General features: G+C 40.1%; 1 protein-coding gene across 1 annotated transcript in view; it reads right to left on the bottom strand.

The window, feature by feature from the left end:
- LOC110108435 (factor of DNA methylation 5) overlaps positions 1–13,464 on the bottom strand; it is a 46,423-nt gene that overhangs the window by 6,924 nt on the left and 26,035 nt on the right. Inside the window, exons 4-6 of the mRNA XM_020839065.2 lie at positions 6,432–6,521; positions 6,038–6,322; positions 5,687–5,899 (exon numbers count right to left, since the gene is read on the bottom strand). Coding sequence (XP_020694724.1) covers positions 5,687–5,899; positions 6,038–6,322; positions 6,432–6,521 — 588 coding nt within the window. The remainder of the gene's footprint in view (positions 1–5,686; positions 5,900–6,037; positions 6,323–6,431; positions 6,522–13,464) is intronic.

The following is a 13,464-nucleotide window of genomic DNA, read 5'->3' as shown; positions in this document are numbered from 1 at the left end:
CTTTTCATGTGAAACTCCAACAAATGCCTCCTCCCAAGACCCCTAAGTTAGACATTTTTCCTCCACCAGCAAAGCACACTGCAAAAAACTAAAACCATTCCCCCACTTTAGCTCCAATAGCCAACAACTCCACCCAATTTCAAAATAAACCTCCTTTGTCTCCTCATTTGCACCCAACAATAGCCCCACTCTCTATAATAATAATAATAATAATAATAATAATAATAATAATAATAATAATAATAATAATAATAATAATAATAATAATAATAATAATAATAATAATAATAATAATAATAATAATAATAATAATAATAATAATAATAATAATAATAATAATAATAATAATAATAATAATAATAATAACTATAATAATAATAATAATAATAATAATAATAATAATAATAATAATATTATTATTATTATTATTATTATTAAAAAAGAGAAGAAGGGAAAGAAAAGAATAAAAAAAAGAGATTATGTAGTGTGATCACTGACTCCGTTGCCTCGAAATCTTCGTTGCCACCTTCCTCGCGCAAGGTATAAATTCTCCAAACATAAAAAAAACTCCCAAATCCTTTTTTCGATAGTTGCGTTGCAACAAAGGGATCCAATATGCGCACTTTTCTTTGCACGGTGGGAGGGAGTTTGGTGCGACGCTTGCGATGAGGTGGGTGAACCTTGTGCATACTTTTCTAAGTGTGGCAGGGTAAGACTTAAGTACACATACGCGCTTTCAAGCTGGTGGGGAAATTTGCAAGTCTTTTGCATAGGTACCCTTGCAACCCATGCACGCCTTTCTTGGCATGGTGGAGTAGAAGACCACGTCTGCGGTGTCTCCTGACACCAACCATGCACGACTTTTTTAACGTGGTGGGTAGGCCTAGACTCACAAACATTCTCCTAAACAGGGTAGATGCCAGGAGGCTGTCGAATTCAGACTAACAGGGAACTAGACTCAAGCAAATTACAAAGAATCGAACTTGCAAATTGAATCACAAAGAACCAGACTTAAATAAATTTTAGGGAATTGAACTTAATTGGACAATCAAAATAAAATGCAATTAAAATGAAAATTGGAAACATAAAATATTCCCTGATGCAAATTGAACAAAATAGGGGATCCGTAATGAAAATAAGTCTATCTAAAAGTAACTACAGGATATTTTACCTAGCCTACAAGCAGGGAGAAAGGATTCATAATAAGGATATCATAACCTGCCCGCGAAAAAGAATAGTAGGCTTTTGATGGATATGTAAATTTGCCCACAGGCAGAGAATAAGGACTTTTAGTGCATTTGGCAACTCACCTATGAGGCAATAACGAGAAATTTACTGTGGATACAACTTGTCTACGGACGGAAGCAGAAAACTTGTAATATATGCAGACATCTACATACAATGTTGGAAGATTTATGTTGAATGTAGCCCACCTATATACGACAGTCGGCGACTTCTGAATTTCTACTGCTGGCCTACAAACAAGCCTAAAAAAACTTGCATTACATGACAGCCTGCCTGCAAGAAGCAACAAGTGGCTCGTAGCACAGTGCTACGATTCACCTGCAAGCAGAGACAGAGAATTTGCAGTGAAAACCGTGGATGGATGGTAAACAAAAGCAATGAATTCGTAGTGCCAGTGACAACTCGTAGTGCCAGGTTGTCACGCCAAGTAGATCAGTTCATTTATAAGTGAAAGGTGGAGAACTCGGAACGGATCATACAACATACTTGCAAGAATGCAAGAAGTTCACTTTTACGAGCTGAACTGGAGAAAATAAACTAAATAGCACCGTCGATACACGACAAATAAGGCCTAACACACTTCTAAATAACGCCGATGGATCCGCAACATTCGTACAAGTGGACAGAAGGCGCTTACAGGCCCTTTAAATGAAAACTTGCGCATTTTCCAAATGATAATCACCTGCACAATCGACCATATTTTGAATATTTCAAGAACACCCTCACATGCATTGAAATGTGTACTAATGTATTTGTTTTATACATTCATATTAGGTCATTAAAGTCTATTACAAGAAATGTTCATTACTAAAAGCATAAAATTATTGATTCTCAATACCCATATGATAACTCACAACATCAATAATTGAACCCAATCCTCTATCAGCAGGCGGTCAGAGTTGACATGGTTCAAATGAAAGATACACAACCTATTTAAATATCCCCGATGATGGTCATGTTAATAGAAAATCTCAACCTGAGGGGATCCCAAACTTTTAAAATGCCTCCCATACTAAAGCCCTACATGGGGTCCTGGTTGGGTACCCATTAGGTACCCATGCTCTATGTGGGCTAGCTTCGCCCACCCACGGTGACTTTTGGGATGCCATACCCACCCATCCATGCTTTTTGAACGCAGTCCGCCACGGATTGATGTCCTTGAGAATTTTTACCCTTTTCTTTGACAGCAAACTTTAAGCCGCGTATCAGAATTTACTGTGTTCGCAGCACAGTTCAGTGTTGCATACTGCATAGTGAGGATTGCGGTAATATACGACATGCGGTGATTAGCAATGTAAATTGTTTTATCCCCCGATGTTGAGTACCCACCTATGAGGCCATGAGCGTACCTATACCAATTTGGTATGGATGGGTACGTGTGTGGATGTGTGTATGAGTACCCAATGCAAGGTTCTGTCCCATACATATAAAATATAAACATTTAAAGTGACAAAAATGTCACATCGATGATGGCTGTGTTGAATGCAAATTTCAATCGAAGGCGTCCGCACAAATTTCAAAAAAATGCCCCAAATTTCAAAGTTAATTGTTCGGGGCTCAAGTTTAAATAAAACATTCAAATATGTACTCTTTAAAAATTAAAGATATTCAATTGAAATAAACCACTTAACTCTTAAGAAAAAAATTCATTCACCCTCCGCAACAATTTGTCTAGGTGGATAAATTTGAAAATCACTCAAATTCAGAAAGAGTGAATGTTTAGTCGAGGATATAACTAGAATTTATTCTCAAACTATCTCTTGCTAGTAAGGACATGACAAATGTCATCTAGCTTGTGGTTTCACAGTTAAATGACACCACATGTAAACGGTTATGACTGGGACCCTCTGACCGGGTGATTATTGCTAGCAAATGATACCGCTAAATTACGATCATAGTTAGAGCCCATATGTTCCCCAATGACTCTAAATCTTTGAGCAATGAATCAGTTGGGTATGATCGATAGGACATAAAGTATTTTGTTAGCAAAGGTGGACTCAAATATGTCCCCTTAGGCAAATATTCACCCCAAGTTTACAAGGTACTCTTAGATGACGTAACACATGGTTGTCGACGAGGATCCTTCGACCAGGTTGGGTCAACTACCTCCTCTAACTAAGTAGACTCGGGACTATGATGACCCGAGATGACAGAACTATGGGATCTTGATCGGGTTCATCATCATTCCCTCCACCATCCGCTTTAAGTGCAAGGTGATGAATTTCTAAATTTAAATATTAAGTTTCACATCTAAAATTGCTGCTACTATATGCTACATACTATGTATCTATTCTAATGCCTAGCCTTAATCGAAAGTTCTTTCTCGTCATCGAGAGGGGTAATTAATTATAGGGGCTTGCGCCTATAGAAAACTTGAACTCAAATAATAAAGTTATAGCAAAATCAGTGCGAAATCTCTGGATAGTATCTTATCTAAAACCAAATCTGACTTCTGAAAATTTACCTCGAAACTTAAATTTGTTAAAACTCTCCTGGCCACACAAAAAAGAAAGGGGTTACGGAGAGGCTGGGGCACTAATTTTCGGAACCCACAAGAGGATGAAATAGAAAATGCCGATATGGAGGCATATTTATATATTTGGCCAGAGGCTATTTAGGAATATCCATGCAACATATAGATATAATCATGCCATTCTAATCACCAAAATCTGTGCAGACGGGAAATCATGTGATCCACCCTTGATTGGACAAACTAAACCGGATTGGACTAATTTCAGCCAACCAACCAGCACACAAGAATCCTTCATGCTTGAGGGATAGCCCATGTGGAATAAAGATCATCATAGTACTATCAATGATTAGGTTAGTGATGGTTCGCATGATGGAATTGATATCGAAATATGATGACTATGGCTTCATTTGGGGCGGCTTTCTTGCTACTTCTTAAAACAGCTTTCTGGTATAAAAATTTTAATTTTTATACTAAAAAATTGTTTTAAGAAGCAATAAGAAAGCCGTCCCAAACGATACCTATATTAGAAGCAATGATTTCAGAAGGGGAAAGAGTTACAAAAATATACAACCACCATTTGCTCAATTTCAAAGATAGATTTATTTCAAAGTAAAGGCTTGTCAAGAGGAGTGTATCCTCCAGAAATAAGGAGAATGGAGAGACATTTGAAAAAATTCTCAATCATCCACCCTAACAACTATAGAGGCATCAAGGAAGACACAGTCAATGTATGTACATGCTGGGTAAAGTGTCAATAACAATAACATGATAAGAGGAATGACCTCCCCCTTCCTGATGTAGGATCACAAGAGGTAGTTGACAGGTCGACCATAATGTAGGCCTAACTCACCTCGTTCAGCTCAGTTAACACAATATTAGGCCATTTAAGACATTTGAGATATGTATGGGCTTACTCGAGGACTGTTAACACAGTATTAGGCCAGTTAACACAGCCTTTAACTTTAAAACTTACTGGAAAGCTCTCAGGTATTCAACATTCTCTTTATGTTCTATGGAGTTTTTTTTTTTTTTTTGGGGTTTTTTTTTTTTTTTTTTTTTGCAAAATTAGATATTTAGGGCTGTTAATGTTGATCATTAGATTTTTTGTTGTTGTTTTTAGGCTTTTGACAGGGTAACGATTATGCCAACATCTTTGCCATAAAATATACTCCCTTCATGATGCTATGATAGTCCGTTTTCTCGATGTTACACATGAACCACCTATTACTTCGATTTGGATCTCCTTCCCTAGGTTTAGATTTCAATTCATAAATCACAGAACTTTATTCTCCATTAGTAAGGATTTTGACAAACATCGAGAAAACGGAGTATTTCAAAAGACTGGGAGATTTTTTCTGCGTCACACACATGTGGAGCTTCTTTTGGGTTGTGGACTGATAGCATTCTTTTGATGTGGATTGTATCTGGCAGTTCCCACTTTGTGGAGCATCACTCTTTTGACATATGAAGTTTTCGTGTCTTTGCAAATCCGAAGCTGTCATGTATTTTTATCTTCTCTTGGCATCAATGTGTAATAAATCTCTAGAAGTACAATTTACTTTATTGGAACCATGTGTGGCTCAAACCTTGGATGTTAGGATACGTAGGCAGCTAAGGTAGTTTGAGCCATTGCACCTTGATTTAGGTAATGGAAGGTTCATCCCTTTCTCCCATTCTTTGTGTGTATACACACACACACAAGCATGAATAGAACATTAGTCTCTTAATTGCTATGGCTGGTTGGGCGTAACTTCATCAACTTTATCACAAGCTCAGGCCAGAAATTTCATCCAGGTCCCCAATATAAAATCAGGACTAGTAAAATTATGAACTTTCTAGCAGACGCAAAAGGACTTACAAATTCGGTTTCCAAGTGACACTTTGTTATTGAAAAGCATGTGCAAGCAATCCATTGAAACTAAAAAAGGTTAGGTCTGTAAATAAGAGGCGAAGAAAAACAGTTCAAACCTGAAGCTTTCCATCAACGGTGACCATTTTGAAAGGATGCCACTCTGGTTTTTTCAATTCATCTTGCCACTTGGAGCAAAGCTCTGCAGCCTTTACATCTGCATTATCTTTACGATATTTCTTGATGCATGCATTGTGAAATATCTTCTCATTTAGTTCACCCATTCTCTTTATTCCAATTATTGTACGATTGTTCAGAATTTCTGACAGGCCCTGCAAATGTAAATTAGGTTGCTTAGAGAATCTTAGAGTGTGGGAAAAGAGGGCAGTCTTTTGTAATACAACTATTAGCTTTCACATGTGAATACTATATAGTATTAAATGGGAACTAAGTCATAGTTGGAGCCTCACAGATAGTAGTTCTTTTCGAGCTTCCTGCAGTTCATCATTGCTTTTCCTTTCTTGAACAACCAAAGCTTGATTAAGTGCATCAAGATCTTCCAATTCCTCCATTTTTTCTTTTAAAGCTTCATTCAGCTCCTCTATTTTGCTGTTTACTTTACCATCTTCACCTCCCATATGCTTCATTACTTGTAGATTTCCCTTCAGCTGTTGAATTTCTAGTTCCAACTTTTGCTTTGCATCAAGCTGCTTCTCTAACAGAAGAATCCTCCTCATTGCATCCTCTTTCTCATTCTGTGAAATTTCTCGAGTTTGAGCTTTGGATGACATTAGATTTTATATAATTTATTAAGTATTTTAACAAAGCATTAGCAAAAGGAGCATTTATGAGATGTTAACTGACCTTTTGATCTTCAACGAGCTTGAGAACATCTTCATCCGCTTTCTTCTGTTCCATAGAAGCCAACTCAAGCGAACTGTTTTTGAGAGCATGCTGTAAGGAGAAACAATATTAGAGTTTAAACAAATAAACGGGCTGTTGCTTATTGGTATTTGGCTACTATTGTTACACACTGGCCCACAGATGAGAACATTTTGCTAGTTGATTGATAAAGTAATATTCATCTAGGTCAGCCAACAGAAGATTGTAGTTTCCCCATCGCAGCCATCGTTGTAGGATATCTCGTTATTTCAAATCTCATTGTTGTCTTGATCCTTATTGTTGAATCATGTTTTGTATGGCAGATGATGTTGGGTCATACTTCGAGCAACCTGTGGACTAAAAGCCTGGAGGTGAAGATTATGAAGTTAGAATATGAGAGAAAGAGAGAAAATGTAGATTTAGACAATCTTTATTATCCAAGCCAGATTATGAAGCGAGGGCTCTATGCCGCAGAGCTTAAGCTAAGAATGACACCATATATATCTTCCTTAAGAAAAGAGGAAAATGCTGAACCCTGGTCCCTCTTTTTCTTTTTTTTTTTCTCCTTTGCTTCTTCTTCATTTTTTTATGATGAGGGATGTGCGTTCATGGGAGAGGATGTGCGTAGGGTGTGCTCATGGATTGAGTTTGCGTCGGTAGGGAGTTGATCTGAGGTCACCCTTTGAAGCGAGAGGGGCAAGTAGCGTTTGATGTAATCGGGAGATCAGGTTATCGTATAACAGGAAACTGTCCCGAGGTCGGCCCGTTAAGCTGAGAGGGGGCGAGTAGTATCTTGATGTGATCCCGAGGTTGATTTGATTGCAAGAGATCTCTTGAAGGGAGATTTGTGCTTGCTAGCTTAACTGTAGATGTGTCTCACATGGGAGACTTGACTCTGGACAAGATGGATAAAGATTTTTCCTACTGAGAGAGGAACTTCTGAGGTTAACCCTGTTAGGGAGGGCGACTGCTTATAAGATGTGGCCAAAGTTGGTTTGTCGTGCTCTAGTGTTAAGCTCCTTCTTAGCTCTTGAGTGAGCCCCTCGAATGGACTGTTTCGAGAGGGAGGGGTTCTCCTTCCGCTCGACCCGAATGTAACCTGCAAGACACCTGTGAACGGGTACCTGAACAGGTAGTCATGGATGTACATTTAATTCCTTAATTTATTCGACCATTTAAACACCAGATGTCGAAATGGTCTGATAAAGGAGAAAAACCAAAAAAATAACATGAGTAAATGCAAATTTATCGCCCTAAATCTTTGCGGATTTTTGAGGTTTGTGTGTCCTTGGAGACCGAACGATACCTTCATATGGTTTCTCTATAAATATCGTCTCGGGTCCTTGTGAGCCTTGCTTGATTTCAGCGAGATGAATATTTCCACTCGGCATTCATGCTTCTCGGAAGGCTGCTTATCAGAGAGTGCAAGTGGCCTTTTGACATGGAGGCCCAAAATGTGTAAGAAGCTACACCGAGTAAGGCTGTTGTTGAAGGAGAGGCACAAGTGTCTGTGAACTCGATGGATCACACTGCTGGTTTCATGCTGAAGGGGACGTGAGCTGATGTCGGGGATCTGATCGTCATTGAGGATGATTGGTCGTCTAGCCATACTGTGGGGATGAAGGAGATGACTGTTCTCGCTGTCCCAGCTATGGGAGGTATGATTGGCAACTGTGAAGGCCCTGATGGTGAGAGGAATATTTCCACTCTTCTTGGCATTCATGCTTCTAGGAAGGCTACTTATAAGAGAGCGCAAGTGGCCTTTGACATAGAGGCCCCAAATGTGGAAGAAGCTATACGGAGTAAGGCTGTTGTTAAAGGAGAGGCATGAGTGTCTGTGAACTCGATGAATCTCACTGCTTATTTCCTGCTGAACGGGATACGAGCTGATGTCAAGGATCCGATCGTCATTTAGGATGATTGGTCGTCTAGCCCTGCTGTGGGGATGAAGGAGACGACTATTCCCGTTGTCCCAACTGTGGGAGGTATGATTGGCGATTGTGAAGGTCCTAATGGTGAGAAGAATTTTTCTTTTCCTCCTGAGAGCGCACTAGAGAGCATGAGTGAAGCTGGCCTGAAGGAGGCGATTGCACCCGGGCAAGATTTAGTTGCTAAGGAGTCGCCGTTGCTGCTGAAAAGGTTGTCGAAGAGGTTGCTGAGTGGACCACGAGAAAAATTGTTGAGCAGCTGTTGGCTTCTTTCTCGTATACCTTGTTCACTGATCTTGCCCTTTCACCAGAGCGAATCTCGTTGGAAAAAATTGTAGGGAGGTTGGTAGCCTTGGAGTCAACAACCAAATCCAAGGTTATGGATGAGCTCGATGTCGGCTGAGGGGGTCAATGCTGCAGGTGATGAAAATCTGTGGAGGTGCAGCAACCACGCTGAATGATCAGTTGACAACCAAGTGGAGTTGCATAAATTAGATGGAAGTTGAGTGTTGTATGATGCTTAGTCAGACTAAGTAGGAGGGTTTCCTCCGGGTTTCTCCGTATGTCGTTGAGTACCTTGAAAGGATGAGAAGATTAGTGCGGAGTATGGCAAAATATTCTGTGTTCGAGCGTTTCCGATGTAGTCGCCGCATAGGTTGATTTTGCTTTCAATCTATGTATTTGCTAAGGGCGATTGCCTTGTTGAATTAAATCTTTGACTTCTGAAAGTTTCCAACAAAAAGAAAAAGAGAGATTTTTTTTCTTGTCGAATAGGTCTTTCATCTCTATGTATCGAATTCAGACTATAAATGAGATCGGTAGGGCCTAAGAATGGGACTTCACTTTGTCTCTATTGCTTCTGTTTTTGAACATTTCTACTAATATATCTAATCTGTGTAAGTGTGCAAGTAAGTTCCTCAGTGAGAAAAGATTGTCGAGTACTCGCCTTATGGAGGAATATGTTGATCATCTATTCTATATTTTTTGCTTTGCCCATGCTGACTACTCTATAAGGTCGATGAAGGATGACGAGCGAATTAATATGATGCTATATCGGGAACTGGTCATTCTCATTGATCACTTGATGATGGGACCGCAGTTTCCTTTATGTGCCAAAATAGAGGAAGTTCTAAATTTCTATGGAGCTATCCTTGCTCAGTTGTCGCCAAATTTTGTGATGTCGATTGTATCATTTGCTTCTCTTATGTAAGAACGTGGTTTACCGTGGTCACTGAATCTATACAGACATGTGTTCATAGAGAAGATGTTCCAAAAATATTTCATCCAGTTTTCGCATGCATCAGGCAAGACCGTTGGCCTGACAAACAAGGTGTGCGACTAGAAGACAAAATTTGTTGTGCTTCTAAGCGTACCCGGATGGAAGGCGTTGGTTGCTCCGATACCACTGAAGAAGAAGAAGTTAGCTCTCCTGGAGGAATCGTGGGTGAGAAGAATTTTTCTTTTCCTCCTGAGGAAGCAATGTTGAGGCTGATGAAGAATGAGCTGCTAATTGTTCTTCACCATGTTGCCTATAAGACCATTTTCAAGACTTTTTAAGGTAAGTGGTTCGCTTGTTTTAACAAGGCGAAGTCCTCACTTTACTCTGATTTCGTATTTGTGGACTCGTAGGAGCAATCGTGGGTTGCGCTTTTCCCTCGGACATGGCTTCGTTGTCCATAGTTGCGAAGGTGGCCATATGAATGAAATAGAGGCCTTTGGTCAATGTTCAGGTGCATATAGAAGTCCACTCAAAGAAGCAGAAGGACATTGATGCTGGTGCGAGTTCCAAGGTGCCAATTGCCAAGAAATCGAGGGAGTGGACTTGTGGAATGGAGCGATCCTCCCTAGTCTTCGAGGCGAAGAGGTTTTGGAGTCCTCCAGAGAGGAGGTAGCGCCTGCCGAGCTATTGACAAGGGATGAAGATGATGTGAAACTAAATGCGATAGACAAGAATTGCAATTAAGATATTAATAAGGTGGTGAACTTTGCTTTGCTACCAATAAACTCTTTGTTTGCTCAAGTGAAGGTTTAAGAATATGGTATTGAAAGATTAAGTAATAACAATTGGTTGCAATTTGAGATTAGTAGGACTTGCAGAATAACAACCAATGATTAGTAGGTAATGCAAATAACAAATGTAACAAAAGCCTCAAGTTTAAAATCTAGATCATTCACCAAGAGGTCCTTCACTCAATCTCTTGAAAGTGGAGGCTAGCGGAGGAGAATTGCAAGCACACTTAAGGATGCCACTATCAAACAAGTGACGACGAGGGGACTAGTCGCCGGGGAAGAAGCCGAAGTTGGGGAAGTGAGCGGTCGTCCGATAGGAGTCTACGCAGTTCTTGGTCGTTGAAGCTCGATAGTTTCGGCGAGACAATAAACGATGCGATTGACGTAACGTTCGACGGTGCTGTCGTACTCCCAATCCGGCTCGTAGAAGGGAGAGAGGAATATGTCGATCTCTCCATGGGCGTTGTAAGCGAAGCCGTGATCGACTTCAGGATCGGCCATGCACCAATGATGAGATTCGAGAGGGGATCGTCTTCTTCTCGTGCATTCAATTATCATGAGCAACTTTTCACGAGAGGAGAGACATAAGAGAAGGGGCGGCCAAAGGTGGAGAAGAGGGGGCGGCTTGGATGGGGGTATTAGGTTAGATCCGGGAGAGGAAAAGAAATTTTATCCCAAATATGAAAATAACTTCAGGTTTTGAGTAAAATAGGAGGAAACTAATTTGAATTTTGAATTCAAATTAATTAGAGAGAGGGTGCTTTAATGGGACTTAATGTGCCCATGTTGGTCCGGCGGCATGAAGAGAGGGGAGAGGGAATTGTGGGGAATTAAGCTCTTTCCAAACAAGCTTGGCCAACTAGGAGGGAAAATAATGAGTCCTCTCTAAATTAAAATTTAGATCGGATTCAAATTTGAAAACTTTCCTTATTTGGATTTTGCAAATAAGGAAAGTTTTTTAATTTCAAAATTCTCTAACTCCTCTCTTTATTGCAAGAGCCAATTTAGGGGATCATTATGATGATTAAAATCATCATAATGATTTGAGAGGTGGAGAGGGATTTGATTTAAGTGAGTGGGCCCCAAAGTGTTAATTAAGGAGTAACAATAAAATATGAAATTTAAATCATATTTTAAATCAAGAGAGAGGTTTCCTATCATAGATTTAGACAATAGGAAACTATTTGAATTCAAAATTTCAATTGAATTCGCAATAAGAAAATTTCCAATTTGACCAAATTTATTTTAGGAAGGTGAGTGCTTAGAGGCCTCAGCTCGCTTCATGCGTGTAGGTCTTGAGGTCTTCTGTGCTTAGAGGCCTTAGCTCTTTGCTCCAGATTGGCGAAGATGAATTCTTTGAGCTTCCCGGTTTTGATGAGTTCTTCTACTAGGTTCCATAGGTGACGACATTCTTCGGTGTCATGCATATATCTTTGAGAAAGGTACAATACCTCGAGGTATCTCGAGCATTGTCAATCTTCATAAGTGGTGGGCACTGAAATTTTTTTTTATTATGAATGACATCTATAAGTTCGATCATGGATACCCTTAGCGGAGTATAGGTTGGATACGTCTAGGGCCAGCGAGCGACCTCTCAACGTATTTCCTCAATCCTTGGTGCTGGTGCATTTGTCCTCAGAGGTCTTGGCTGAGTGGGCACCCCCGTACAGGCCGAGGCGTCATTAGTTGCGTTTGAAGTTTGGTCTTTGGTTCCTTCTTTCTCGGGATTGAGCTTTTTCTTCACCCATCCCTAGTGGGAGGTTTCTGCTAGCGGCAATTCCATAGCGTGAAGCAGTTGTGGAGGATTCGGTCACCTGATTGTATTCTTCAGCATTGACATGATTGTTAGCTAATTCCAATAGTTTTTCCAGCATGTTCGTTTGTTGTAAGCCAAGTGCGTATCATACATGACCTTCCCTCAGCCCTTGGGTCAGAGCTACTTAAGTGACAGCCAGTTCTAGGTCTTTCACGTTAAGCATTTCTTTATGGAGCCTGAGTATGAAGCTTCTCAGTGACTTGCCATATTATTGTCTCACCTTCAACAAAACTTGTGAACACTTCAAGTATTTCTAGGAACTGGTAAACTGTGCGACGAATATTCATTTGAATTCAACGATGGAAAATGATCACCCCACTGGGTAGGTGAGAAAACCACCTTAGCGCCGAGTCTTTAAGAGTGGTAAAGAAGAGACAACATTGGAGGGCATCGTCAATGTCGAGGAGGGAAGCCATGGACTCAAAGATCGCCACGTGATCCATGGGATTAGTCTTTCCTTTGTAAGCTTCTAGTTGAGGTACCTTGAACTTGAGAAATGCCCTTTCTTTGAAGATTGATCGAGAAAGAGTGTTGGTCGACCCAAGTTCGATTTCTTTGATCTGTCTGGTTGGCTGGCTGGAATCTTCATCTCTTGCTAGGAGTTGAGTAGGGTTGGCGACTGAATTTGAAGCATGTACTCTTTCTGGAAGCACACAATGAGCACCAAGGTATGTTGATCCTTCAGGTGTGTTGACGGTTCGAGGCGGAATGCCAGCAACAGCAAGGCTGTCCTAAATAGATTTTGGAAGCCATTCTTCCATTTCTTGTTGTTCGCGACAAGTTTTGTATTATGGGTTCATTGTGTTTACCGATGCCTTAGGTCGCCCTGCAGATGACGATTTTTTTGCCTTTGGCATCGGATCCATGCTCGCCGCACCTGAGATGATATTGAATCTTGTTTTTTTCTGGTGGATGATGTCAGGTTGTACTTTGGGCCAATTGTGGACTAAAAGCCTACAGGTGAAGATGATAAAGTCAAAATACAAGAGAGAAAGAGAGAGTGTGAATTTAGATAAAATCTTTATTATACAAGCCAAATGTACAAGAATAGTGGAAGCAAGAGCTCTGTCCTGTAGAGCTTAAGCTAAGAAAGACAATATATCTCTTTCATAAAAAAAGGAGACAGATGCTTATCCCCCAATCCCTCTTTCCTTTTTTCTCTTTTTCTTCTATTTTTCTTTTACTCTTTTTTTTTTATGATGAAGAGACCCCCCCCCCCCCCCCCCCCCCCCCTTTTTTTTTTTTTTTTTTTTTTTTGTTT

Source organism: Dendrobium catenatum, unplaced genomic scaffold (genome assembly GCF_001605985.2).
Source record: "Dendrobium catenatum unplaced genomic scaffold, ASM160598v2 fragScaff_scaffold_1221, whole genome shotgun sequence".
Lineage (NCBI taxonomy): Eukaryota > Viridiplantae > Streptophyta > Magnoliopsida > Asparagales > Orchidaceae > Dendrobium > Dendrobium catenatum.
Note: the sequence above shows the minus strand (reverse complement) of the source record. Positions and strands in the feature narration are given on the sequence as shown.